General features: G+C 33.3%; 2 protein-coding genes across 2 annotated transcripts in view; one reads left to right on the top strand and one right to left on the bottom strand.

The window, feature by feature from the left end:
* The first annotated feature begins 218 nt into the window (after window positions 1-218).
* On the top strand, window positions 219-6,725 carry LOC129227746 (m7GpppX diphosphatase-like). The gene is made up of 4 exons (XM_054862351.1): window positions 219-592; window positions 2,165-2,310; window positions 3,959-4,183; window positions 5,207-6,725. Exons 1-4 carry the CDS (start codon window positions 238-240, stop codon window positions 5,477-5,479), a joined length of 999 nt encoding a protein of 332 aa, XP_054718326.1. The 5' UTR covers window positions 219-237; the 3' UTR covers window positions 5,480-6,725.
* A 5,492-nt stretch (window positions 6,726-12,217) lies between these two features.
* LOC129228529 (smoothened homolog) overlaps window positions 12,218-22,117 on the bottom strand; it is a 41,620-nt gene continuing 31,720 nt past the window's right edge. Inside the window, exons 11-13 of the mRNA XM_054863209.1 lie at window positions 17,487-17,627; window positions 15,243-15,460; window positions 12,218-15,209 (exon numbers count right to left, since the gene is read on the bottom strand). Coding sequence (XP_054719184.1) covers window positions 14,034-15,209; window positions 15,243-15,460; window positions 17,487-17,627 — 1,535 coding nt within the window. The 3' untranslated portion in view covers window positions 12,218-14,033. The remainder of the gene's footprint in view (window positions 15,210-15,242; window positions 15,461-17,486; window positions 17,628-22,117) is intronic.

The raw sequence follows: 22,117 nt of genomic DNA, 5'->3' as shown, positions 1-22,117 counted from the left end.
GTTTTATAAGTGACTTTTACGTAGGGACTCTGCTTTCAATGTATGTTTCGTCGGATGTATTTTGCCTACTGAAAAAAAAACGAACAAGAAAACTGCATGATGGCTCTCCACTAAGGCCCTGCTCTATCAATTGAACGTTATTTAAAACCTGCGTAAATGGCAACACATACTTTGTATTGTAGCCCGGTTTTGTTTTTGTTGTTGTTTATTGTTTATAATATATGTTTTTGTTGTAAAATGTCTTCGGATGTTGACGCTCCAAGTTGTAGCGCTAGTAAAAAAGTAAAATTAACTGACGAAAATGAGAAGAATACCACAGCTGAAGACTTAAGTGCCCACTTTCGTTTAAATTCGTTTGAGAGCTTCAGTTTGCAACAAATTTTATCTGACAATAAATATTCGAAATCAGTATTTTTTGAATGTCTATTAGATGAGAAATGTGCTGTGGTTTTACTTGAAAAATTACCTCTTGCGAAAGAAACGATTGAAAAATTGCTAAATAATGCTGATTTGGCTCTGAATTTGAAAGCAAATTGCTCATCAGACTCGAATGCTATTGATTACGCATGCTATCCACCAGTTGATAAAGGAGGTAGTATTACTTGATGGTTTGAATTTATAATTAAATGTTATAAATCATAGTTTTAAAAGTCTAAAAAGTTCAATTCGTGCCATTGAAATCGTTTGAACATTAAGAGGTGCAGCGGATTCAAGCTGCATGTTGAATATTTTTGCTGCCCCCCCCCCCCCCCCTGGAGAGATTTAATTCTCTCGTTTTATCTTAATTCAGTATTTTAACACCATTTCAGTTCCATCATAGTAACTGCAATCTGCCAGAAAGAGAAGCACTTTTAATCTACTAGTTTGGAGCAATACAAAATTAATTTTTCCAATTTTTAAAAGTTAGGATGAAAATACTTTTTACCAGCAATGTTCGTATCATGTGTGGTGACTTCTCTATGCAGAGTTGCTATTTGTCCAAAACCTCCTTTGATGGATCCCAAATAGCGTCTCTAGACATCTCTTCGGGTCCCAGTCCTTTAATTTATATGCTGTTCCATATCTCCTGAATAATGGACTTTAAGAAAAAAAAATCTTTTTCAATTGCTTTGCCGAAATTTTCTTTAAGCTTGCCCTTGCCATACACTGTGGTTGTATTATAAATAATAATAATCAAAATTTCCTCTTCATTATGTGCTAAGTGTTTTATAGTGACCTTAAACAAGCCATATTTATTTACATGCACGAAATTTTGATGTTTTTTTCTGCACTGCAGTTGTATTGTAAATGTAACTCAGTAGTAGGCTTGCCAGATGTCGTGGTTTGCAGACAAAATCCCGGTGTCCCGGCCGGTTTACTTCATTTTTCCGAAAAAGATAAATTTGATAACAGATGACCAAAAATGTTTAAAAATAATCAGCTCTGAAGGATTATTCATAATAAAAACTTTGTCATTTCTCTACTTCAGAGCCATACTGACATAAGTCCAAAAATTGCAATTTTCTGTTTATCACTACATTGTATAGAATCCTAGTTCCAATCTAGCCATGCAAATGCAATTCTTAAAAGAAAACTCTAATTATTTATTCTAAAAGGGTGAGCTTTCTATCCTTTTCATGAGACAGACAAATGTTTTTTCTATCTCCTGTAAAGTAGCGATTATAAGACTTATGTTAGTCTTGTCTTAGTTTTTCTTCTTACTAATGTAACTTAAAAATATTGGCATGCAGGAAATAAAGTGTTTAAATGTATCTGTGTATGCTTGCATCATGTACTATTTATAACTCCTGGTTTAGGCTCATAATTAGTAACCATTTATTCATAGTGTCGAGACCATTTAAAACATTCTAAAAACCAATTGGGGATGTGTACCCCTTTGAATACTCGCTACCCTGATGGAGGGGGGATTCCATTGTCCCGGTTGAATATTTCAGAAATCTTGCAAGCCTACTCAGTAGTAAGTTTTTCTTTAAAATGACCGATTCAATCAGCATTTTCCATTCCTAATAATATAAAAATTTTACATCTCCCGCAGATTCATATTAGAAAAGAACTAAATTTGTCTCTGATAGGTTTTGTTTACTTAAAATTATTCATCTAGTTTTCTGAAAAGGGTTAAATTATAATATGATTTCGTTATTGTGTATGCTGTTTTTTGTTTCAGATGTTAAAGCTACTATAATTTACCCTGCAACTTCGAAGCATATTGAGAAGTATCAGTATCAACCTAGATTACTTTTCTGTGAAACAGCTGAGGTCTATAAAACAATAGTTTTGCCTTTTTTAGAATCTCAGACATTTTCAAACAAAGTAAGTACCAAAGGTTTTTAAATCAAAAAATGTAAAATAATTGGTTCATCCAAAGATGCTTTGTTTTTGCATTATGTTACCACCCTAAGCCAGGACTAAGGCAGAAATACATAAAATATACCACCAGCTCAGTTATTCCATCCAAGGACTGCAGTTTCATGCTTTTTAGCACTCATCAGCCCGGAATAGGAAGTACCTGAGCTGGAGGTGAAAATCCTCTTAAGGGAGCCAAACAAACTGATACCTAATGTAGAATTAGCACACCAGATAAGTGATTGCAGCAATTGTGTAGTTCATCAGCAGTCCTTGGATGCAGTAACTGAGCTGCCGGTGTATTTATTGCCTTACCCCTGGCTTAGGGCGGTAACTTAATGCAAAATACCTTGCTTTGCCATCAATCTTCTAGGTAAACTGCACCATTGCTGCAGTTACTAATCTGGTGTGCTATTCTACATTAGCTACCAGTTTGTTTGGCTCTCTTGGCTCCTTTAAGAGGATTTTCGCCTCTAGCTCAGGTACTTCCTATTCCGGGCTGATGAGTGCTAAAAAGCATGAAACTGCATTCCTCGGATGGAATAACTGAGCTGGCGGTGTACTTTGCGTATCCTTTACTTTATTTTGTACGTTTAATATAGTGTGTAAGTAAATTGGAAGTATAATCAGTCCTCAGCTTTTTTGTGCTGTCAGTTTTTAATTCAAATGTTTCAAATAAAAACCATCAAAACTCATTATAACGATGAAGCAACAGTTATTTTTTCTCTATTTTAAACTTCAAAGTTCTTGGGGGAAAAAATCTATCTTTTGTATTCATTAATTTTAGATGTGTTTCCATGAATTTTGTTTCTAATGTTTAACTTGAGTTGATATGGGCACCCATGTGGGGGGAAGGAATGGGGGCTCAAGCCCCCCCCCCCCTCCCTTAGAAATTAGAGTTTCCTTGCTTTTAGTACTTTTTTCTTCGCAAAAATTAAAAAAAAAAATCTTCTCCACCCATCAATGAAAGAGTCATTGAAAATGTTGAATTTCATAACTCTAATCTGCACTGAAATTGGTTAATATAAGGAAAATATCCTGCTAAACCACAGGGAAAATATCTGAGCCTTCCTTTAAAATTTTGCATATGGGCACCCATGCTTGATATAATGACACCAGGTACCTTTTTATCAATATGTTTTGAAGAAGTCTGTGCTCTGGACAAAACACTGATTTCCAGGTTTTTTACAATTTGTGATCCATCAATTTCAGAACTTCCCTGACTTTTTGTAAGTCTAATCTTATCAATTATGCACAGAATCGATATTTCCCCTCAAACACAATTATAACTGAGCAATAAGGAAACTTAACTTAAATCTACTCTTGCCAGGGACACCGCAATGGGGGCAGGGGGTTAGTTAAAAACCTTAGTTTGTCACATATTGTCAATTTTAATGTACTATCGTTATACTAGTGTATAGTATTATTTAGTAGTTTATACTTACATTTAAACTAGTCAACAGTCAAAAAGCAAGCTAGAATGCCAATACTTGATTTGCTTTGTTATCAAAAAAAAATTTTAACATAAAAAAATCAATGGTTTTCCTTGATATTTGTTCAATAAAACAGACTTTTATAGCACTAACTACACATATTTTTTCTTTTCAACATATAGTGGGTGTACAATATACTTGAGCACAAAAGTGAAGTCGAACGAATAGTTTATGAAGATCCAGATCCTGAAATAGGCTTCGTTCTTCTTCCTGATCTAAAATGGGATGAATCTGAAAAGAACTTCATATATCTGATTGCAATATGTCATGCAAGAAACATTAAATCACTACGAGACCTTACCTCTCACCATCTGCCTTTATTAAACAACATTAAATCCAAATGTTTGGTAAGTAATATGTTTTTTTTTTTTTTTCTTTTCCCCCTTCTTCTGAAGAAGAAGAAAATTGTAACATAACCAGCACCGCAAAGGAATTGTTTCGAATTGTTTGTTATTTTCCAGCTTTCTTTGTGATTCGATGATCTGCTAAGTGAAGATTTAAAATCTGTCTAGCATAATAGAATGAATTCTAAGATTGATGTTTTAACTGCCTAGGAAATTATTTTGATAGGTAAAAAGTGCCATTGGGGCAGCAAAGGGAGGAGATACCCCCCCCCCCTCCCACCCCAACAATTGGTTTTAACATAAATGCAAATTCTAATACAGTCACAAAAAAAAAAACCCGCTTCAAAAGTATTTTTGATCAAAAAATCCCCTTCAGTAGGTATTTTTCATCCAAAAACCCCTCTAGAAGGCAGTTTTGATCAAAAAAAACCCCTCCAGGAGGTATTTCTGGCTGCGCTAGTGGAAACTGCATATATGACCTGAAAAATCTTGAAAATTCCTTTTTTTTCCATGAAAACGCCTGTAATGTCCTTAATTTTCTTATTCCCATAATCCAAACTTGTGACGTGATTGGTAAAGTAAAATGTGTGAAGTAAAAGCTCCTCCTACATTGCCAAAAGTAGTTGGAGGGAGTTAAAACCACCTTGGTAAAAATGCTTTTCAGGTAAATTTGCCGATTTAACAGTATTAAATGTAGTTAAAATTCCAGATTTTATGTATCTTTACAAATTGTGGTTACTTTGGATAGGTAAAACTATTGCACTTGCCTAACAAAAATTTGTTAATGTGTTTTAATGTTGAAAATATATATTTGTTTCTGTGTAACTTACTAAGGTTTCAGATGTTTTTCATGTTTTGTGTTAGCATATAAGATAAGTCTATTAATTTGCTGTCTTAAGATTTTTTTACAGTATTGAACATGTAGTTAGTTCATTACAGTCAGAATACTGTAATTAAAACTGTTTTAAATTTATCTTTTTAATGAAACTATTTTGTTACCATTTACCTTATTATCTTATTTTTCAGGATGTCATTTTCAAAAAGTTCAATATTCCTCCAGAGCAGCTTCGAGTGTATCTTCACTATCAGCCATCATATTATCATCTTCATGTTCATTTCACATCTTTACATAAATCTACACCTGGAAGTCAATTTGAAAAAGCCCACTTACTGGATACTGTGATTCAGAACATTGAATTATGCCCATCGTACTATCAGAAAGCCAGTCTGATATGTTCTTTGAAGCCTACAGATGCCCTTTTCCGCAAACTTAAAGAAAATTCTTTGATCAGTGAATAACATCTGTAAATCTTATATTTGCAGTATCATGAACTTTTATTGCTCTACAACTTGGATCAAATTTTGCGATTAATATCTTTTAGTTTTCTGGCTATGGTTTTGATAATTTAAAAAAATATTATTTTTAACAGCAATACAGGTGTAGTACTCCATTACTGTATGGTCATCCAGGTGCCCATCCAGAGAGGTGCCTCATGATCCCCCCCCCCCTTAAACGACCAAATACTGCCATTTTGCGGACTTTTTCCACAAAATTAGCCCCAGGCCCCCCTATTTCAGCTCAGAACTTGCACCCCCCCCCCCTTCTGATAATGACCCCCTCCAAAACCGGAAGTTGGATCTGCCCTTGCATGCATCCACTATGTTTTTCAATATAAAGCTTTCTTCAGCATTTCTGCAAAGTTCAATTAGTCATTATTTTTGTTTTCTTCTGCTTACTTAAGGTGTGGGATGCTCTGCAACCCAACAAATATTTGGAGCAAGTGGTTGAGCACCATAGTACCCCCAGAGTACTTGTGTATAAAAAGGTTTGACTACGGAGGAACTCGCAAAAGTTAGGCCTGCGGCCCCAAATATCTTAATCACGCCCTGTTTTTCAGTTCATGTTTTCATCTTTTCTACTAAAATGGCTAGTTATGTTACAGTGGTATCCAAATATACTGGATTTTGTCAGTGTTGCATAGATTTCCATTTTTCCAGCCCTTTTGTTAACATTTGTAAAGTTAGTTATTTAATCCTTTTGTAAATGTACATGCATACATTTCATTTGCTTCTGCTACTTTTGGAATGACAAATTTAATTTTTTGAAAACATTCTCATTTGTAAGGGCATTTTTTGAACGTGGACCAAGTGACTTATTAAACACGTAAAAGTCATCAATTTTTTACATGGTAGTATTAATATTGTGATACTTTTTTGAAGAAATTTCAAACATTGTTTTTTCAGAAAAATAGATCATTCCCTGCTCCTGGTGAATGCATTAAAATGTGCATTATGGATAAGGGAGTTTTCTTCGAAGATGCTCGAGTGTCTAGTTATATGCAAACAATTTAATATTAGATCAAAACAAAAAATTTTTTTGGTGCCAAAATTTCATTGAACGTAGAAAATATTTTCTTGTCTTAAATAGTCATTATTTAACAGCATAAAACTATATGAAACATTACAAAAAGATATGAGTTTTTTTTTTTTTTTTTCATTTTTTAGATAATGTTGCATATTGGATAGGTAACATGGTTTTATTCAAAAAAAAAAAAAAAAAAGATTACAATAACTAGACACTCATCACCAAACTAAACAGTTGTTTTGTACTCTTGGTCATGTATTGTTTTTTTAATAAAAATCATTTGTAAGGGGATAAGATGGTTGTCTGACTGCTTTTCATCATCTATAAATTATGTTTTTACCACTTTCAGTATCTATTTTCAATTTGCATGATTTTTTCTTTTTTTAAAATCTCTAGAACATGATTCTTTTTTTTTTTTTTTTTTTTTGATAATTATTTCTAACATGCACATTTGACAGTTTAAGACTCAAATTATGAAAAAGTTTTAATTATTTTCTTTATTCAGATGTACTCATCAATGTTGTAAAGTTTCAGTAGACACTAGACAATCAAAATCTTCTTTGAGTTATTACATCTAATAAATGACGTATGATGTAAAGTTACTAATGCTGCAGCAAAGAACACTTACTATGATGCAAGTACAGTCGAACCTCGATATAAGGTCACCCATCAGAACTTCGAGAATGTGACCTTAACCGTTTCATATACTTTTATCAAACAAATTCTAAAATGTAATGTTTTCAAAACTATATCACTTGATTAAGTTGTGATGTTTTAATTGAGTCAATTAAAATTAAGGCAATTAGTTAGAAATTAGGAAACTGTTAACATTTTAATTCAGAAATTAATAAAAAAAACGGTGAAATGAGATAATTTCTAGTGATTTGCTGGTCAAAAATGGACATGTGCTTACAATGAACACGTGACACTAAGGAGGATCTGCCTTTGAAATTTATATGCATTTGCTAAAAACCCTCTCTATTGACATTGACCCTTATCCAAAAGCTGTCACCCTCAATCCACAAAGCATGAATAAGGACCAACAGTAAGTAGCAATGGGAAACAACACTCTCTTTTTACCTGTGTTAAGGGGGGTGAATGATCCCTCCTACACACTACAGCATTCCAGTTTCTCTAGATACCTTGTTCCTAGAATTTGAGGGGATAAAGGATTTCGTGGAAAAGTTTTCCTTACATTTGTCGGACAGATGGCATTTTGTCAATAAAAGATCATAAACTACGAAAAATTCGTAGAACTGAATCAGTGAGGCATTGAAATCACTCGAAGAAAGTCAGACGAAATGAGCATATAAACAATGGCAATATTTGAGACCAGACCATATATCCGATAATCCATAACACAGAATCCCTCTTCAATGAGTCGGGACTTTAAGAAAGTGACTTTATATCGATGTCCAACTGTACTAGGAAAAATTGCTACAAATGGCAAAAAAAAAAAAAAATCCGTTTGCATTCTCTTATTGCTCCATCAAATTTCTAAATATTCTTTTACACATGAATAAAGCTTTTGGCTACTTTATGAGATGAAAAGGATAGTTTCTCTAAAGTGAGAAGTTTGATTAGCTAAGTCACAAGTCTCAGTTAAATAAAGCAAGGGTGTCCAGACTTTTGCGACAGAATCCTGTGAAAGTTCTGACATTTTTTCTAATAATTTTGTCAAAACTAAATCATTTTTTTAAAACTAAAGTCCTGTTTTCATGAATGTGAGAAAACAGTGTCCAGTTTCTGTAATGTTGTAAAAGCAACATGTAAATGATTTCGTAAATTTACGTATCGCATTTATCACACTAAAACCGAAAATTCTATGATAAAAAGATAACAGTTTTATTCAGTACTACTAACAAAATATGAATATTTTGTTTCTAACTAAAAAACCACACAATAGTGTAATAATGAAAAAAAATTGAACTGAACACTAAAAAGCACTAATTTTCCATGCCTGCAAACTTTAACAAGGAAAATCTCAAGGAGTAAAATGATTAACCATTGCATTTATAAATACCTCATGCAACTTTCTAAATTCTACTACTGCATATAAAACCTTGTATTTTTAATTTTAAAACTTGTATTAAATATTAATATTGTCTTTTTTAAATTATCGAAAAATAAATTAAATGTAACGTTGAATGGAACCAAGTTCTTTAGACAAGCAACAATTATTTGTCTTAAAAGTAGTCTACTAAACACATCTACTAAAAACCGTCATACACTGCTCGACATTGAAAATGCAACACCAAGAAGGAGTGGTCAGAAAGTGATGAAATTTGGAAAGAAGACAGAGACAGCAAGGAATAATAAATGATCTTAATTTCAAAATGATTGGCAGAATACAGAGCGAGAACGGCGTCGGCTCAGTAGGATGTAGGACCGCAGCGGACAGCGATACACGAAGAAAGGCGTCTAGGCATAGAATCAATAAAGGCGCGGATGGCGTTCAGAGCGATGTCTTTCCATTCCCTTTCAAGACAATTTGGCTCACAAAGTAGAAAAATGTGTTACGAGACGGTAACAGTGTGGTCGGGCGTTATCCTGCTGAAAAATTGCATTAGGTAGCCCTTGAAAGGTAAGGGATTGCCACCAGCCGCAGCACATTATCCAAGTATTGTTGGGCCGTCATAGTGCCCTGAATATGAACTAGAGGTGATATAGAATTGTACACAATTGCGCTGCAAACCATTATGCCACGTTGTCGTGCGGTGGGACGTTCCACAGTTACTGCCGGATTAGATCTGTCCCCACGTCGACGCCACACAGGTATGCTGCGACTATCACTGGATAAACGGAAGCGGGATTCATCTGAGAACACGACATTTCGCCATTCTGTCATCCACGTCGCTCTAGTCCGGCACCATACTAAACGTTGCTGTCTATGTTGTAGGGTCAGTAGGGTTTTAGCAGATGCAGTGATTGCAGACCACGTGCAACCAAACGATGGGAAATGGTTCTGGTTGACACGGGAACATTCAGGGTATCTTGCACCTGCTGCAGAATCGAGGAACAAGTGACTTGTGGGTCTTCTACAGCTTGTCGATCCACGCGTTCTGACGTCACTCTGGCTGCCCCTGCACCCCTCAATCTTGCCACATTTCGTTGTTCCAACCATCTTCGGCACAGCCGATGCACCGTGCTCGCATCCATGTGGGTAACAGCTGCAATTTGACGTACGGACGAACCTCTTCTCAGTCCAATCACCATACCCCTGGTAAAATCGTCTATCTGCTGAAAGTGCCTTCGTTGATGGCGGCCTGGCATTCTCTCGTGTTACACGTAACCTCCAAGACAAAAACAAAATTTCTTCGATAATTCTCCAGTCAGAAATAACGACAGGAATACTGCCCATTCTGCAAGTTCCTTCCCTTATATCTTACTTCATGTGTTTCGGAGAGCTGTGCATTTCACATCATTTACATAACTCAGTGATGTACGTCTACTCTAAAATTTGCATAACTTTCTGAACACTCCATCTTGGTGTTGCATTTTCAATGTCGAGCAGTGTATAACTAACCCATATTTGTTTACTGCATTTCAGGGTTGGTAAAGTTTTTTGTTTTTTTGTTCAAACCAGGTTTTTTGGTTTAAACCGGGTTTATTTGGTTCAAACCCTATTTGTTAGAAAAACAATTTTATTTTAGGAAAGTCCTGAAGATTTTATCAGTTAATTGTTAAGGAATGTTTAATATTTATATCTGTACTTAATTTCTTCGTAATTAATTAAATTAAGGTCACAAGTCTGATGTACATTACAGAACTTTGAAAATCAAAAGATCAACGCAAATTTTGTTTAAAGATTTTTAAAAAAAGTTCAAATCATGTAATTTATTTACCTAATGTACCAGTGACAACAATTATAGAAGCAGGACAAGCAGGTTTTAAGAAAATTATTATGTTTTTCATTGTAGATATTATTTTTCTTGCTTTAATGCATTTAGGAATACATTTTTTTTTATCCAAAGGAGAAAAAAAATCATTAAGAGCCTCAGTATGAAAATACTCTAACATATTTTCATAATGAAGAGTGTCAAAAATTAATGTTTTTTTATTCTTCCACCATTCATACATGAGACTTCTTTTATTATATTGGTGGGGAAAAAAGTTTTTTGAAAGGTGTTAGAAAGGATTTGGCATTAAAATTTTTTTATAAGAGTACTGAGTTACATGAATATTTTCTGTTTTCATAATTTTACATATTTTCTTTTCTTGCTCTGACTGCATCGTCCGTCAGGGATGCAAAAAGTGTGCAGGTATAAGCACAATTTTATGTCTACTCTAAGTGTCTTTGGTAGTTTTTTTTTCTTTTGTCCTTTAAATATTCAAGCGTTATAATTTACATATACTATGCATCGCTTATTTAATGGTATATAATCTACCTCAATAAATCTTAACTAAGCAAATTAGGTAGTAAATGAAGTTTTGGTTGAAATATGCTTTTTAGACTTTTTTGAAATTTAAAAGACTAAAAAATAATGATAATTAAATAAATAAAAAAGAGCTATTTGGATTTTTTCTCCATGTAATTTTAGAAAAGCTTAGAAGGTTTGCCTTGTATATTTATGTGCGTAATAAGAAAGCTGCATTGATTTAAAAAAAGAAAAAACAAAAGAAAAACTACTAAGCAAACTTGTATTACCTCAGAAAATATAAATTTCTAAATTTTTTAAATCTAATTTATCTATAAAGATTTGCTAGTTACTTTGCACCAACTAGATTTTACTCTTTGCAATAATATGTAAAATTTATTAAAACATTTTGGGAAAAACGATTAAGTTTTTCAAAACACTATTTAAAAAAAAACCACTCAGTTAAAACCAAACAACACTGTTGCATTTCAGCTCAAAACTCCCTCAAATAATTCATTGCTACCAATTTATTAAACAGTATTTATTTCAGTTGGTTTACACAAAAATGAAGGTACTAGCCAGAAATTTTATAACAGAAATTGCTAATCACACACACACACAAAAAAAAAAAAAAAAAACATTCAGCACTCGGCCCCTGGCATTCATTTGAATTTTGACAACTTGAATTCAAGTTATGTTTTTCGCAATCCCGAATTGCGATAGCAATTTTATATTTAGATGAAGTTTTGCTTTTACAGTTCACCAATATAGGTGTCTTCCCCCCTTACCTCCTAAAAAAGACCATGATTTTAAACAAAACAATTTTTAATGTAAAACCTGCTTGAGTTGTCATAAATGAACGCAACACTCTGTAACCATACTGACGAATATTAGTCTCTGTAAATAAACATTGAAAACAACAAGCAAGACTTATTCTCCTGGTACTCTGAAAAATCAAAGGAACAGTCAAGTGAGCGTAATAAGCAATTCGTCACTGTTCAAAAAGAAATCCAAGAATAAAAATAGACACTCTTGGAGCAAATTAAAGAGTTTTCAAGTGACCTGGAGTCCTAGTTTTCAAGGAGTTTCAGAAAGCATCTTCTCCTTTGCGAGTTAATGACATTTTTTAAAGCAACGAGAACAATGAACTTTTGAATTTGACCGTCTGTTTCAAGCAATTTTATTTTTATCCATAAAATAGATTTAAAGAAAAAACATAAAAATTTAATTTAAATGTGAGGATGGATTATTTCAGAATGTGTTTATTGAATCTATTAGTTTTCATTGTTTTAGTTAAAAACAAAAATTGGGAAAACAATACTTTGCCAACTTTATTGTTACAGAATAGCAGTACAAAAAATAAATTATGGCACACAATTGTCATTTTCAAACGTGTATAAGAACAATTGTATATAATACACAACATAAGTACTGTAATAAATTTCATAATGCATTGCATTTTAGAAAGCAGCACTAAAAGAGAAATGCAAGATGTATGTAACAAAATAATGAAGTATGATTGTTCCATTTTGAAATATAAGGCACAATTTGATAGATTTCATATTTATTACAGAACATCTCAAAATGTTCACTATATGAAAAAATATTTACCACATATTGGCATAAATAACAGTCTTGGTCACTTTAGAGGCATAGCTAATTTTTAATACGTGTCCAAAATTTGCATATATTTCTTTAAAAAGTTTTTTAAAAAACATTTAGTTACAAAAATAGACTATAATTTTCATATACTGGCATGAGTATTGATCAACTGCAGTGTAACATATTTAGCTGTCATGAAATTTATAGTGGTAAATTCCATGAAATGTAGAAATTAAGTCTTTTTGATATAGTTTCATGCATTAGAATTAACTAATATTTGAATGTTAAATATTTAAAAGGTGTGACTAACAGGTCAATCGCAGAGTGATTTTCAGAATAGTACCTGTGCTAATGACTACCTGACTATTGACTATCTTGTTGTAGTGCCTTCTTTCTGAACAAATTTTCACACTGCAGGATTTTTAAAATAGCTTTTGCCAATGCATACTTGACAATATGAGCTTTTAAGTAATGTGAAAAGACAAAACTTCTCATTGATTGATCTTTTTGTGGGAGTATGCATAATGAGTGCAGCACTTTTTATGCATTATTTTTACATTGTTAAACATTACTTTAAAAATATTTTATCGCTATAACTTATTGTCAATATATTAAGTCTATCCTTATGACAGACAGTTTGGCACCTCTGCTTAAGTACATGTAAAAGAATGAGCAATGAGCTATTGTAAAAATTGCATTATGTACAAATGTATGCATAATGATAGGGGGAACAAATGCGTAATGTTATAAGAATGAGATTCACTTATAGAAGAACAAGATGAATAGATAAAACTTTAAAAATTCTATTTGTTCATGAAAGACAAACCTTTTGGGACTAAAAAGGGGAAAAGGAATTTTTGCCACCATCTAAAAACCAGGCCGGTCATGTGAAATTTTCCAATAAAGGGGTGGGGGGCAAAGGATTTGCATTCAATACAATTTATAGGGAAAAAAACAAAATACATAAAAAATGCATAATTTATTATGTTTCAAACTTTAGGAGGAAGAGAAGGGGGGGGGGGCAATCGACCCTCTGATCGCCCAAATAATGGGCCTGCTAAAAGTCCTGTAATTGCCAAGTCAAATAGTTTTTTAATAAAATACTAATTATTTAGAAATAAAATTGATGTCACAAGGGAACATAATGAAATAAGTTTATACATTCAATATGAGATTCTTGAAAGGAGATAAATAATAAATTATTTTACTTTTCTGAAACCAGTCAAATGCTAATCAAATTCAGATCATGCAGAGTAAAATTCGAATATGATGCACTTCAAAGCAAAGGGGTGTAAGTGACGAAATTAAAAATTTGGAGATAACTAGTGCAAATAGTAGGATAAACTCTCTCTCTCCTGTTTTGAGGCTAGAGATGCTAATAATAATCCTTTGGCAGGTGCTGTTGTCCAACACGATTAAGAAAAACTTTTCACTGAAAGCTTACCTATAGTTAAAACTTAGCATATCTTTTACTCAAAACTTATAAAAATCCACTTACATCCTTTTGCTTCTCACTGCCTCATACCTGTCATCTCGATACATTTTCCCCTGTTTCATTAGTTGCAATCAAACTAGTTCCTTCTGATGATTGTAAAAGTTTTTCATTAGGTGTGTTTCTACGAGATGCAGGACGATTTTTCATATCTACACTAGGCACTTGTTCAACCGACAAACCACATGGTTTGTCTGCCAATTCCAGCATTTCTTGAACTTGCGAATTTCGTGAAGTAGCACGCTTGAATTTTGATTTTAGCTTTCCCAAGAGAGTCTCTGTCTCAGAAGTTTGAGGTGCCGAAACAGTAGAAACATTATTATCGTTTTGAGAATCTTCTTCAAACACATCATCTAATTCATCTTCGTTTAAGCTCTTGGTAGACTGAGCTGGAGATGGTGGTGGAACCTCGCTATGAGGCGGTGAATTTTTCCCAGAAGGAGGATGAGGCGATTTTGCTGTGAGAGGTTTAGAGTTAAAAGAACCCATCCTTTTGAGAAATTGTGTTTTGGCACATTCTTGCGGTTCCAGTCCCGACTTTGGTTGATGCACTTCAGACTGAACAGGGTTGTTAGTAACTTGCTCAGGAATGATTCGCTGTGTAGGAAACATATGTGATTCATCATACGATCGGAACCCAGTGTCAGTATATTCACTTTCGGACATGATAATGGGGAAAAAGGGAGTTTCACTAGCACTATCATCTCTAGGTTCCATAGGTAATAAAGGATCCTGATACTGACTCAAAAGAGGATCAGTATTCTGAAAGTCTCCAAAAGGTGTATATGGCATCGAATTGTAAGAATGATACATAAACTGGGGGGCAGGATAGCCCGGGAACATATTATTGAAAGATGGATAAACACCACCACTGAGGTACCCAAATGGCATTGAGTTCATAAAATTGTAGTTTTGAGGATAAATGGGAGGTCTAGGCATTCCAATCAAAGGATTGGGAATGGCTGAATTCGGTGTTAATCTTCGACTTATATTATTGCTACCGAGAGCAGAAGACGGATTTTGGTTGCCCAATCTGTGCGAGTTATCAGTCATACCATGAGTAAATGGCGGATTCACCGGCTCTCTGGGTATGGTGTTTCTATATGGAGCGCCACGCATGAGCATAGGAGGTAATACAGAACCAGCAAGCATCACATCAGCACCTAAATCACCCGTACTGGTGGCTTTAGTTACTTTAGCTCCACGAGCTGCCTGTTTTGCTAATGCAGCAGCAGCAATTGAAGCTGACATCATAGAACTGTGCAAGGATGTGTCACTACCTCGTCTACTACCAGGAAACCAGGGAGCAATTCGATTTGCATGAAGAAAACGCTCCCTCTCCTTTCGAGTTTTCCGTCGTGGGTGTCTCAAAGCATGTGCATATTCCTGTTCACTCATTTGCATGCTTAGGGAATCCAAAGTTGGTTGATTAAAGGAATCAACTGAGATATGACGACTAATATCTGAAAAATGTAAAATGATGTGAGAAACTTCTAATATAAAGATTTATTCAGGAATAATTTTAATCTTTTAATATTCTTGTGAAAGTAATGTGAAAATCTTTTTTCTTTGGGTCATTTTGAAAGTAACGATTGTTATGCTTCTTCAAAAGGATACATTATTAAAAACAGAAACATAAAGCTACAGAACAAAATATGAACTTTTAGCAATTTTCTCATCATTTGGCGCAAATATTGATACATTTGTTGTACTATCAAATTTACCGTCCTGATTAAGATTAATACCCAGTGTTTTGAGAAGTTCTTCAGATGAGCCAGTCGGATAGTGCAGATTTTTCTGTTTGAAACAGCCCTGGTTTTTTCTTTTTTTTTTTTTTTGAAAAAGCCCAGCCCACCTGGGTTTATGATGAAAAAGTTAAGCTCTTTCGAGTTTTTCTAGAATGATTTTAATCTCAAACTTTATTTAACCATTGTTACTTTTAAATCGTGCATCTATTTTTGCTCAAATATATTGTAAAATTAATAGATGGGAATGGTTGGAAAAGAAACTTTGGGTGGGGGAGGTGGTTCCGTAGTTTATTTTCACGTGGGGGAATTTGAGATTTTTAGCACAACATTACGTATTCAAAAATTTATAATAATTATATTCTACTGCTTTTTATGTTTAAATATTCATGCTCAGTATCCCACATGAAAAAACCTAATTTTGATAATGCAAGCTGTAAGATACTTTAATTTCCCTATACTGCCGTGTACAGGTAAAGGGCAGTAACTGCAAATTTTTCATTTATTTTTTCATTTTTGTCATCTATTGTACTTTACCTTTATTGTACAAGTTTTTTAGCACAAAAATGAGATTAAAAGTTGAGAGATCAACTTATTTAAGAGGCAGAATTTCCGAAAATTTCCACTGAACAATTCTCCTAAAGGAACACAAGAATGTACAAACAATTTCCCAATTTTAGTCCAACCCTTTTAAAAAAACACTAATAATAATAATAAAAAAAACCTCATACATTCTGCTACAATTTAGTGAAATAAAGACCAAATAATAATAGTAAAAATGTGACTATGCAGAAAGTGCAGAATTGCATTGATCGCAAATTTCAGGGTAGTGGAAATTAGAGCTCATTAAAAAAAAAATTAATGTAATATGGCTGTGCAGAAATAATGACACACAGTGCAAAACTTTCTTGATAATAATTCAAAATAAAAGCAACTAGCAATAAAAATTGTAACCACAAAAACAAACTCTTTGCAAAAATTGCAAATCTGCAGAAATAAACCCTTTTTATACAAGTATAAAAAGCACTTGTTTACGATCCTACGAATGTTCATTCCATTTCATTTTCTTCCTTTTTAAAACGTTTATTTTCGAAAATCGCGGCAAAATGTTCCCGATTTTTTTCAGAAAGTTGAGGCTCTACTTATGTGTGGGTTTTTGATTTTTTCCTGATTTTCTGTTTAAAAATAGGGAAGTAGACTTATATGAGGAGAATATAAGGTATGTAAAAACTGAAAAGTGATGCATGCATTTAAAATGTATTTGACAAATTGAAATGCAAGTTTAAAGAAAACTGATTTTACAAGAAAAGAAAAAGCCATTAAAATTTTAAATCTTAAATTAAAGGGTCAGATAATATAAAGTTATATCAGAATGCGTCAGTTTTAATTTATTTCATCTTCAGTTAAAAGTGTATGAATGGGAAACTGTCCAGGGTTTTAAGAGATGTTCGGGAAATCCTTTTTTGAAATATTGCCCTGCATATTAAGTCGGTTTTTGAACCAAATAGCTGAACTTTCATGCACAGTGAAACTGGAATTTTTCATTGAAAGTTTAACTTTTCAACTGCCCCTTACAGTGCGTATAAGCATTTAAATCCCCCATGTTGAAATTAATCACAGCGAATAGCAATCTCATACTCAGCAAACTCACTCTGCAATATTACTATGCTCCACAGATATTAGAAATATATTTTAAACAGAGTCTGGATAAATAATTTAATTAAGGTAAGAATTAAAATCTTACCTGATACAGAAGAGCAATGCATTGGTACAAATGACGAAAAGTCAGTAATAGCATTTCTACGCATTATAAAGTGTGGCAAGGCAGCAGCCCAAGAGGATGATATGTCTCTAGAAGTAACACTGTTGACATCCAGATTCATCCCTAAAGTTGAAGTAGTTTTAAAAGCTTTATTTTTCTCTCAAGATATACATATATTGCAAGAAAGAATGAACAATAATTGATACACGTTAACCACCTTGCAGTTCTTGACGAGATATATCGTCCATTCAACATGTAATTCTGGGACTGTCCCAATGGCAAGGGGGTTAAGTTAATGAGAATATTTTATTTAAAAAAAAAATTAATTATTGAACTAAGGACATAGTCTTGCAGTGGATCCCAGCACACTGTGGCGTTGGAGGAAATGAGGTCGCCGACTCTCTGGCAAAAAAGGGTACCATGATCCAGCAAATTGCTAGACCAGAAGAACCTTTTGGAACTATTAAACGAATGATTAAAAGCAAGATTTCGGAGGAGTTTTGGAGCAGTCTTGCCACTAGAACTTCATCAAAATCATGGAGGGACAAACTCCCTCTCCTATCAAATAAACACAGATATGGAATGGTGACCAAGTTCAGGCTGGCCATGGGACATGATTGCCTACCCAAACGCCTACATCGTTTCAATATCATTTCTAGCCCTCTCTGCAATCTGGGATATATTTTGGATAGGGATCACCTCCCCTATTTCCCGGCGTTAAGACAGCGAACTCAAGTAGACCGCTACTGAGAGGCGAGGAGCCATTTGGTTTCACAGACTTTTTACTGCAGCTGTTTGTTTATTTTTGTATTTGTTCTCTGAGTTTTTTGTTGTTCTTTTTTCTTTTGTTTTATTCATCGTCTGTAATGGTCTTGTAAACTTTGCAATTGGAAATAAAAAAAATAAATTATTGAACTTGAAAAGTTTTTAAATCATGATTAATAATTTTAAAATGTAAAACTACGGGAACACCTTTATTAGATCATCTGCAGCTAGTGCTTACTCTGCTATAGTGTGGTTATATGATAAATTTAAAGTAGTAGTGATTGCATTACTACTGTAAGTGTTGGCAGGATTTCACTTCGAAATATTGAGTGAAAAGAATTTTTAAACCGTGAAATGAAAATGTTTTCTCTCTTCACTGCATTACTGATTTTTGTTGTGGACTTTAAATGGATACTGTGTCATCAGATATTATGAAGCTTGGACATGAGTTCAACAACAATACATTAGACACTGATAATATCACAGAATGTATTCAAAAGAAGTCCCGCCTAAATTCATATGAAATATTTTATTAGCAAAGAAAAACAGACTAGTGAAGAAAGCAAAGTGAAAAGAATGTTCTAACAGAAAATAAATTCACATTGTATAATCATAAAGAATTATTTAATAATATTTGAGAGCACATGTGAATTTATGGAAGAAATGATTTTCAAAAAAATGTAAATGAAAATAGCAATGAGACAAAACAGACTATTAGGAAATGAAATTCTGTGTTATCATTATTACATGTTAAATGAAGGGCAGGTGGAATGAAAAACAAAAAAATTGGTGTAAAAGCACATTGATTTTCTGGTTCAAAATGTTGTTTTCATTTATCATTTTGCAAACATTATAATGAATATAATAGTCTTGAGTCTGATATCACCAACAATAAAATTTGCAATGTAGCATGTGAGAAAGCTTTACTCCATTGCTGCCGCACCTAAACTCAATAATTTTACTTAAAAAACTAATTGTCGTTTGAAACTAACCCCTTAAAGAGCGAAATAAAGTTACCTATTAATTGATATAAATTTTGACTATGATCAATAGTTCCGTAGATATTTTAAGTTGCATTAATCATACACTTAAAAAATCATTTCTGATTTTTAATAAAAAGTCGTACATTGTGTTATAGGCATATCATGATGATATAGCATAGCTATCAACATTGGAAGTTTTTTAAATCATGATATAGCATAGCTGTCAACATTGGAAGTTTTTTAAATCACAATTAAAAGTCAGTACAGCAGAGAGATTGAAATCTAGTAGCAATGAGACTTAGTTTTGGATTTCGGACCATGTCCAGTTTTGGATCGCAACCAAAATTTTCACATGTCAGATCCGTATAAAATGCGCACTTTGATAAGAATTTTAACAATTTTATGCCCTGATTTTAGCTTAACCCTGTTAATACATGGAAGAAATAAATACTCACATATTCTGATACATAATCTGACCCTTAATTAAAGACTTTAACTGCAATGAAAGCTCATTAGTAAAAATAATGTGAGAAATGATGAATTAAGGGTTTGTATGGTGATTAAAATCCTTAAAAAGTCTTGATTTTGTTGTTTCTCACTAATAAGGCATTAAAAAAAAAGACTTGCTTTTTAACTGAAATCTCTATTTTTTACTTTGTTGCTTGGTGCCTTAAAAAATGGTTGCATGCTATAATCCTGTAAGATAACAGCAGGGGAGGGGGAGTTGGAGTGGTGGGAGGTAAAAAAAAAGTATGAATCCTTAAATTCTATGTTTAACTTCACTCCTTATTACATTGGTATAAACTATTTTTAAAAATTATTTCTCCACAGTTTTTAAAGGGAACGACTAAAGCAGGAAATCATGGGATTTAATTATAAGGAAATTCTAATACTATTGAATATCAGGGAAAGTTTCAAATACACACATGCTTTTATTCTTTGAAGCCAATTATATATTTATGTAACACACTCAGTAAGTATATTCACATACATTATACTACTGAAAGTAGCTCTGCACATGGTTTAACAGCTGTTGTGCTATAGTATATATAGAACTGGTCTTTGTGCTGTAGAGAATACTATTTGTAGAGATATTCAAAAGTGAAAGTTTTGTTTGAACATTAAGTTTATTTCTACAGTCAAATCCTGTTATAACAAACCCTCAACTGATCAACTTGAAGGATCGCTTTTACAGAAGGTTTGCTACATCAGATTTTTCAACAAAAAAAAGTCTAAATTCGCTTAGATACTTCTATAATGAACGTCTCAACTGCACAATGTTTCTATTAGTAATTAGAGCAATGAAGAGAAATGTATGAATCATATTGTACTCAATAATAAGGTTACTGTAAAAATTTACCTTTTTAAAAAAATATCTGTAGCATGGAAGAAAGAAATTATTTCTGGTTGCATGCTTTTGGGTTTAAAATGCATTTTGCCAATTTTTTACTCAACTATTGCACACAAATCTGCAATATTTTGATCTGCAGTTTCAGTTGCAAAAAAATAACATGGCAGTATATACATTGACAGCCTTTGGAACAGAAATTGAAGGTCCAGGACAAATATCTTCTGTTTCTTAGTCAATATCAGAAGTCCAGTCAAGTTATTAATGTCAAAGGGTTTTGAATTGTTTAGAAAATACCAAAGCTCATAAAACCATAAAATCTCTTTTGTATAGGTTTAAAGTCAAAAAAATCTATCAAATAAAATTTGTTTGAAGTAAATTCACTTTCAAGTTCGTTTATGAATGATATGTCTTCCCTCATTTTTTTTCACTAAATAATGAAAAGCTTGAAATTTTAGAAATTTTTGGACTGCTGTAACCAATTCTCTAGCATTTGAAGATCATTACAAGCCTCTGAAAATGCATTAACGGCATAAGACCGCAGTTCAAACCATTTGAAGGGGTTCGTTATAGCAGGGTCCGGCTGTATTATTATTATTATTATTTAATATTCAGTTCATCTTTGAAACACAATTTCAAGCCATCTTTGGGAGAAGGGATAGAGTTTTTTTTCGTATTAAAATTCCAAAAGGGGTTCGTTATAGCAGGGTCCGGCTGTATTATTATTATTATTATTTAATATTCAGTTCATCTTTGAAGCACAATTTCAAGCCATCTTTGGGAGAAGGGATAGAGTTTTTTTTTTTTTTTTTGTATTAAAATTCCAAAATCGTAATTTTAGGCAACGATCAATATTGATTAAATTGAAAAAACAACGTAAATAAAGCACAAATTATCAATAAAACACAGCAAATAGCTATTTCAAGGCTACAATGGAGCCTTTTCATCAGTGCAAAAAGCTCACCACACAACCAGAAAGTCGGGAGAAAACTGACGCCAACCACATGGACACCAGTATTTATACCAAATGGCCCAACCATTAGGAATTCACAACATAAGACGACAAACAACCAATCAGCAAGCAATGCGTTTACCCCAAGGCGAGCAGTAGTGAGGAGACAACCAATCAGAAGCCTTGAAACAAAGAGAGTGGGAAAAAACAAATAACCCAAAGAAGAAAATTATAAAAAATTACTTCCAAATAGAGAAAAAATGGAGTGCTGGAAAAATCGCTTAATAGAGAATGAGAATTTCTCCAAATATAGTAAGCTTCCCAAAAATCAAGGTCATAGACCGAAGAATATTTACAAATAATTTCGGCAGTTGAAAAATCAAAACAGTGGCCAGAAGTCCAACAATGCTGAGAGACGGAAGAACAAGCATATTCTTTATGCTTAACATAATTTTCATGCTCTTTCAGATGGTGCTTGAGACCATGTTTAGGCTGACCAACCTAATCAAGCCCATACTTGCAGGAGATACCATAAATACCTCCGCTGCTATAGCAATCAATGGGA

Source organism: Uloborus diversus, chromosome 8 (genome assembly GCF_026930045.1).
Source record: "Uloborus diversus isolate 005 chromosome 8, Udiv.v.3.1, whole genome shotgun sequence".
Classification (NCBI taxonomy): domain Eukaryota; kingdom Metazoa; phylum Arthropoda; class Arachnida; order Araneae; family Uloboridae; genus Uloborus; species Uloborus diversus.
The sequence above is the reverse complement of the archived record's forward strand: the minus strand, read 5'-3'. Positions and strand labels throughout refer to the sequence as shown.

Excerpts from the sequence above, each read along its gene's own strand:
- LOC129227746 (XM_054862351.1), top strand. The coding sequence starts at position 238 with ATGTCTTCGGATGTTGACGCTCCAAGTTGTAGCGCTAGTAAAAAAGTA. Across the intron at positions 593-2,164 it reads TCCACCAGTTGATAAAGGAG|ATGTTAAAGCTACTATAATT; the intron begins GTAGTATTACTT and ends TTTTTGTTTCAG. Across the intron at positions 4,184-5,206 it reads ACATTAAATCCAAATGTTTG|GATGTCATTTTCAAAAAGTT; the intron begins GTAAGTAATATG and ends CTTATTTTTCAG.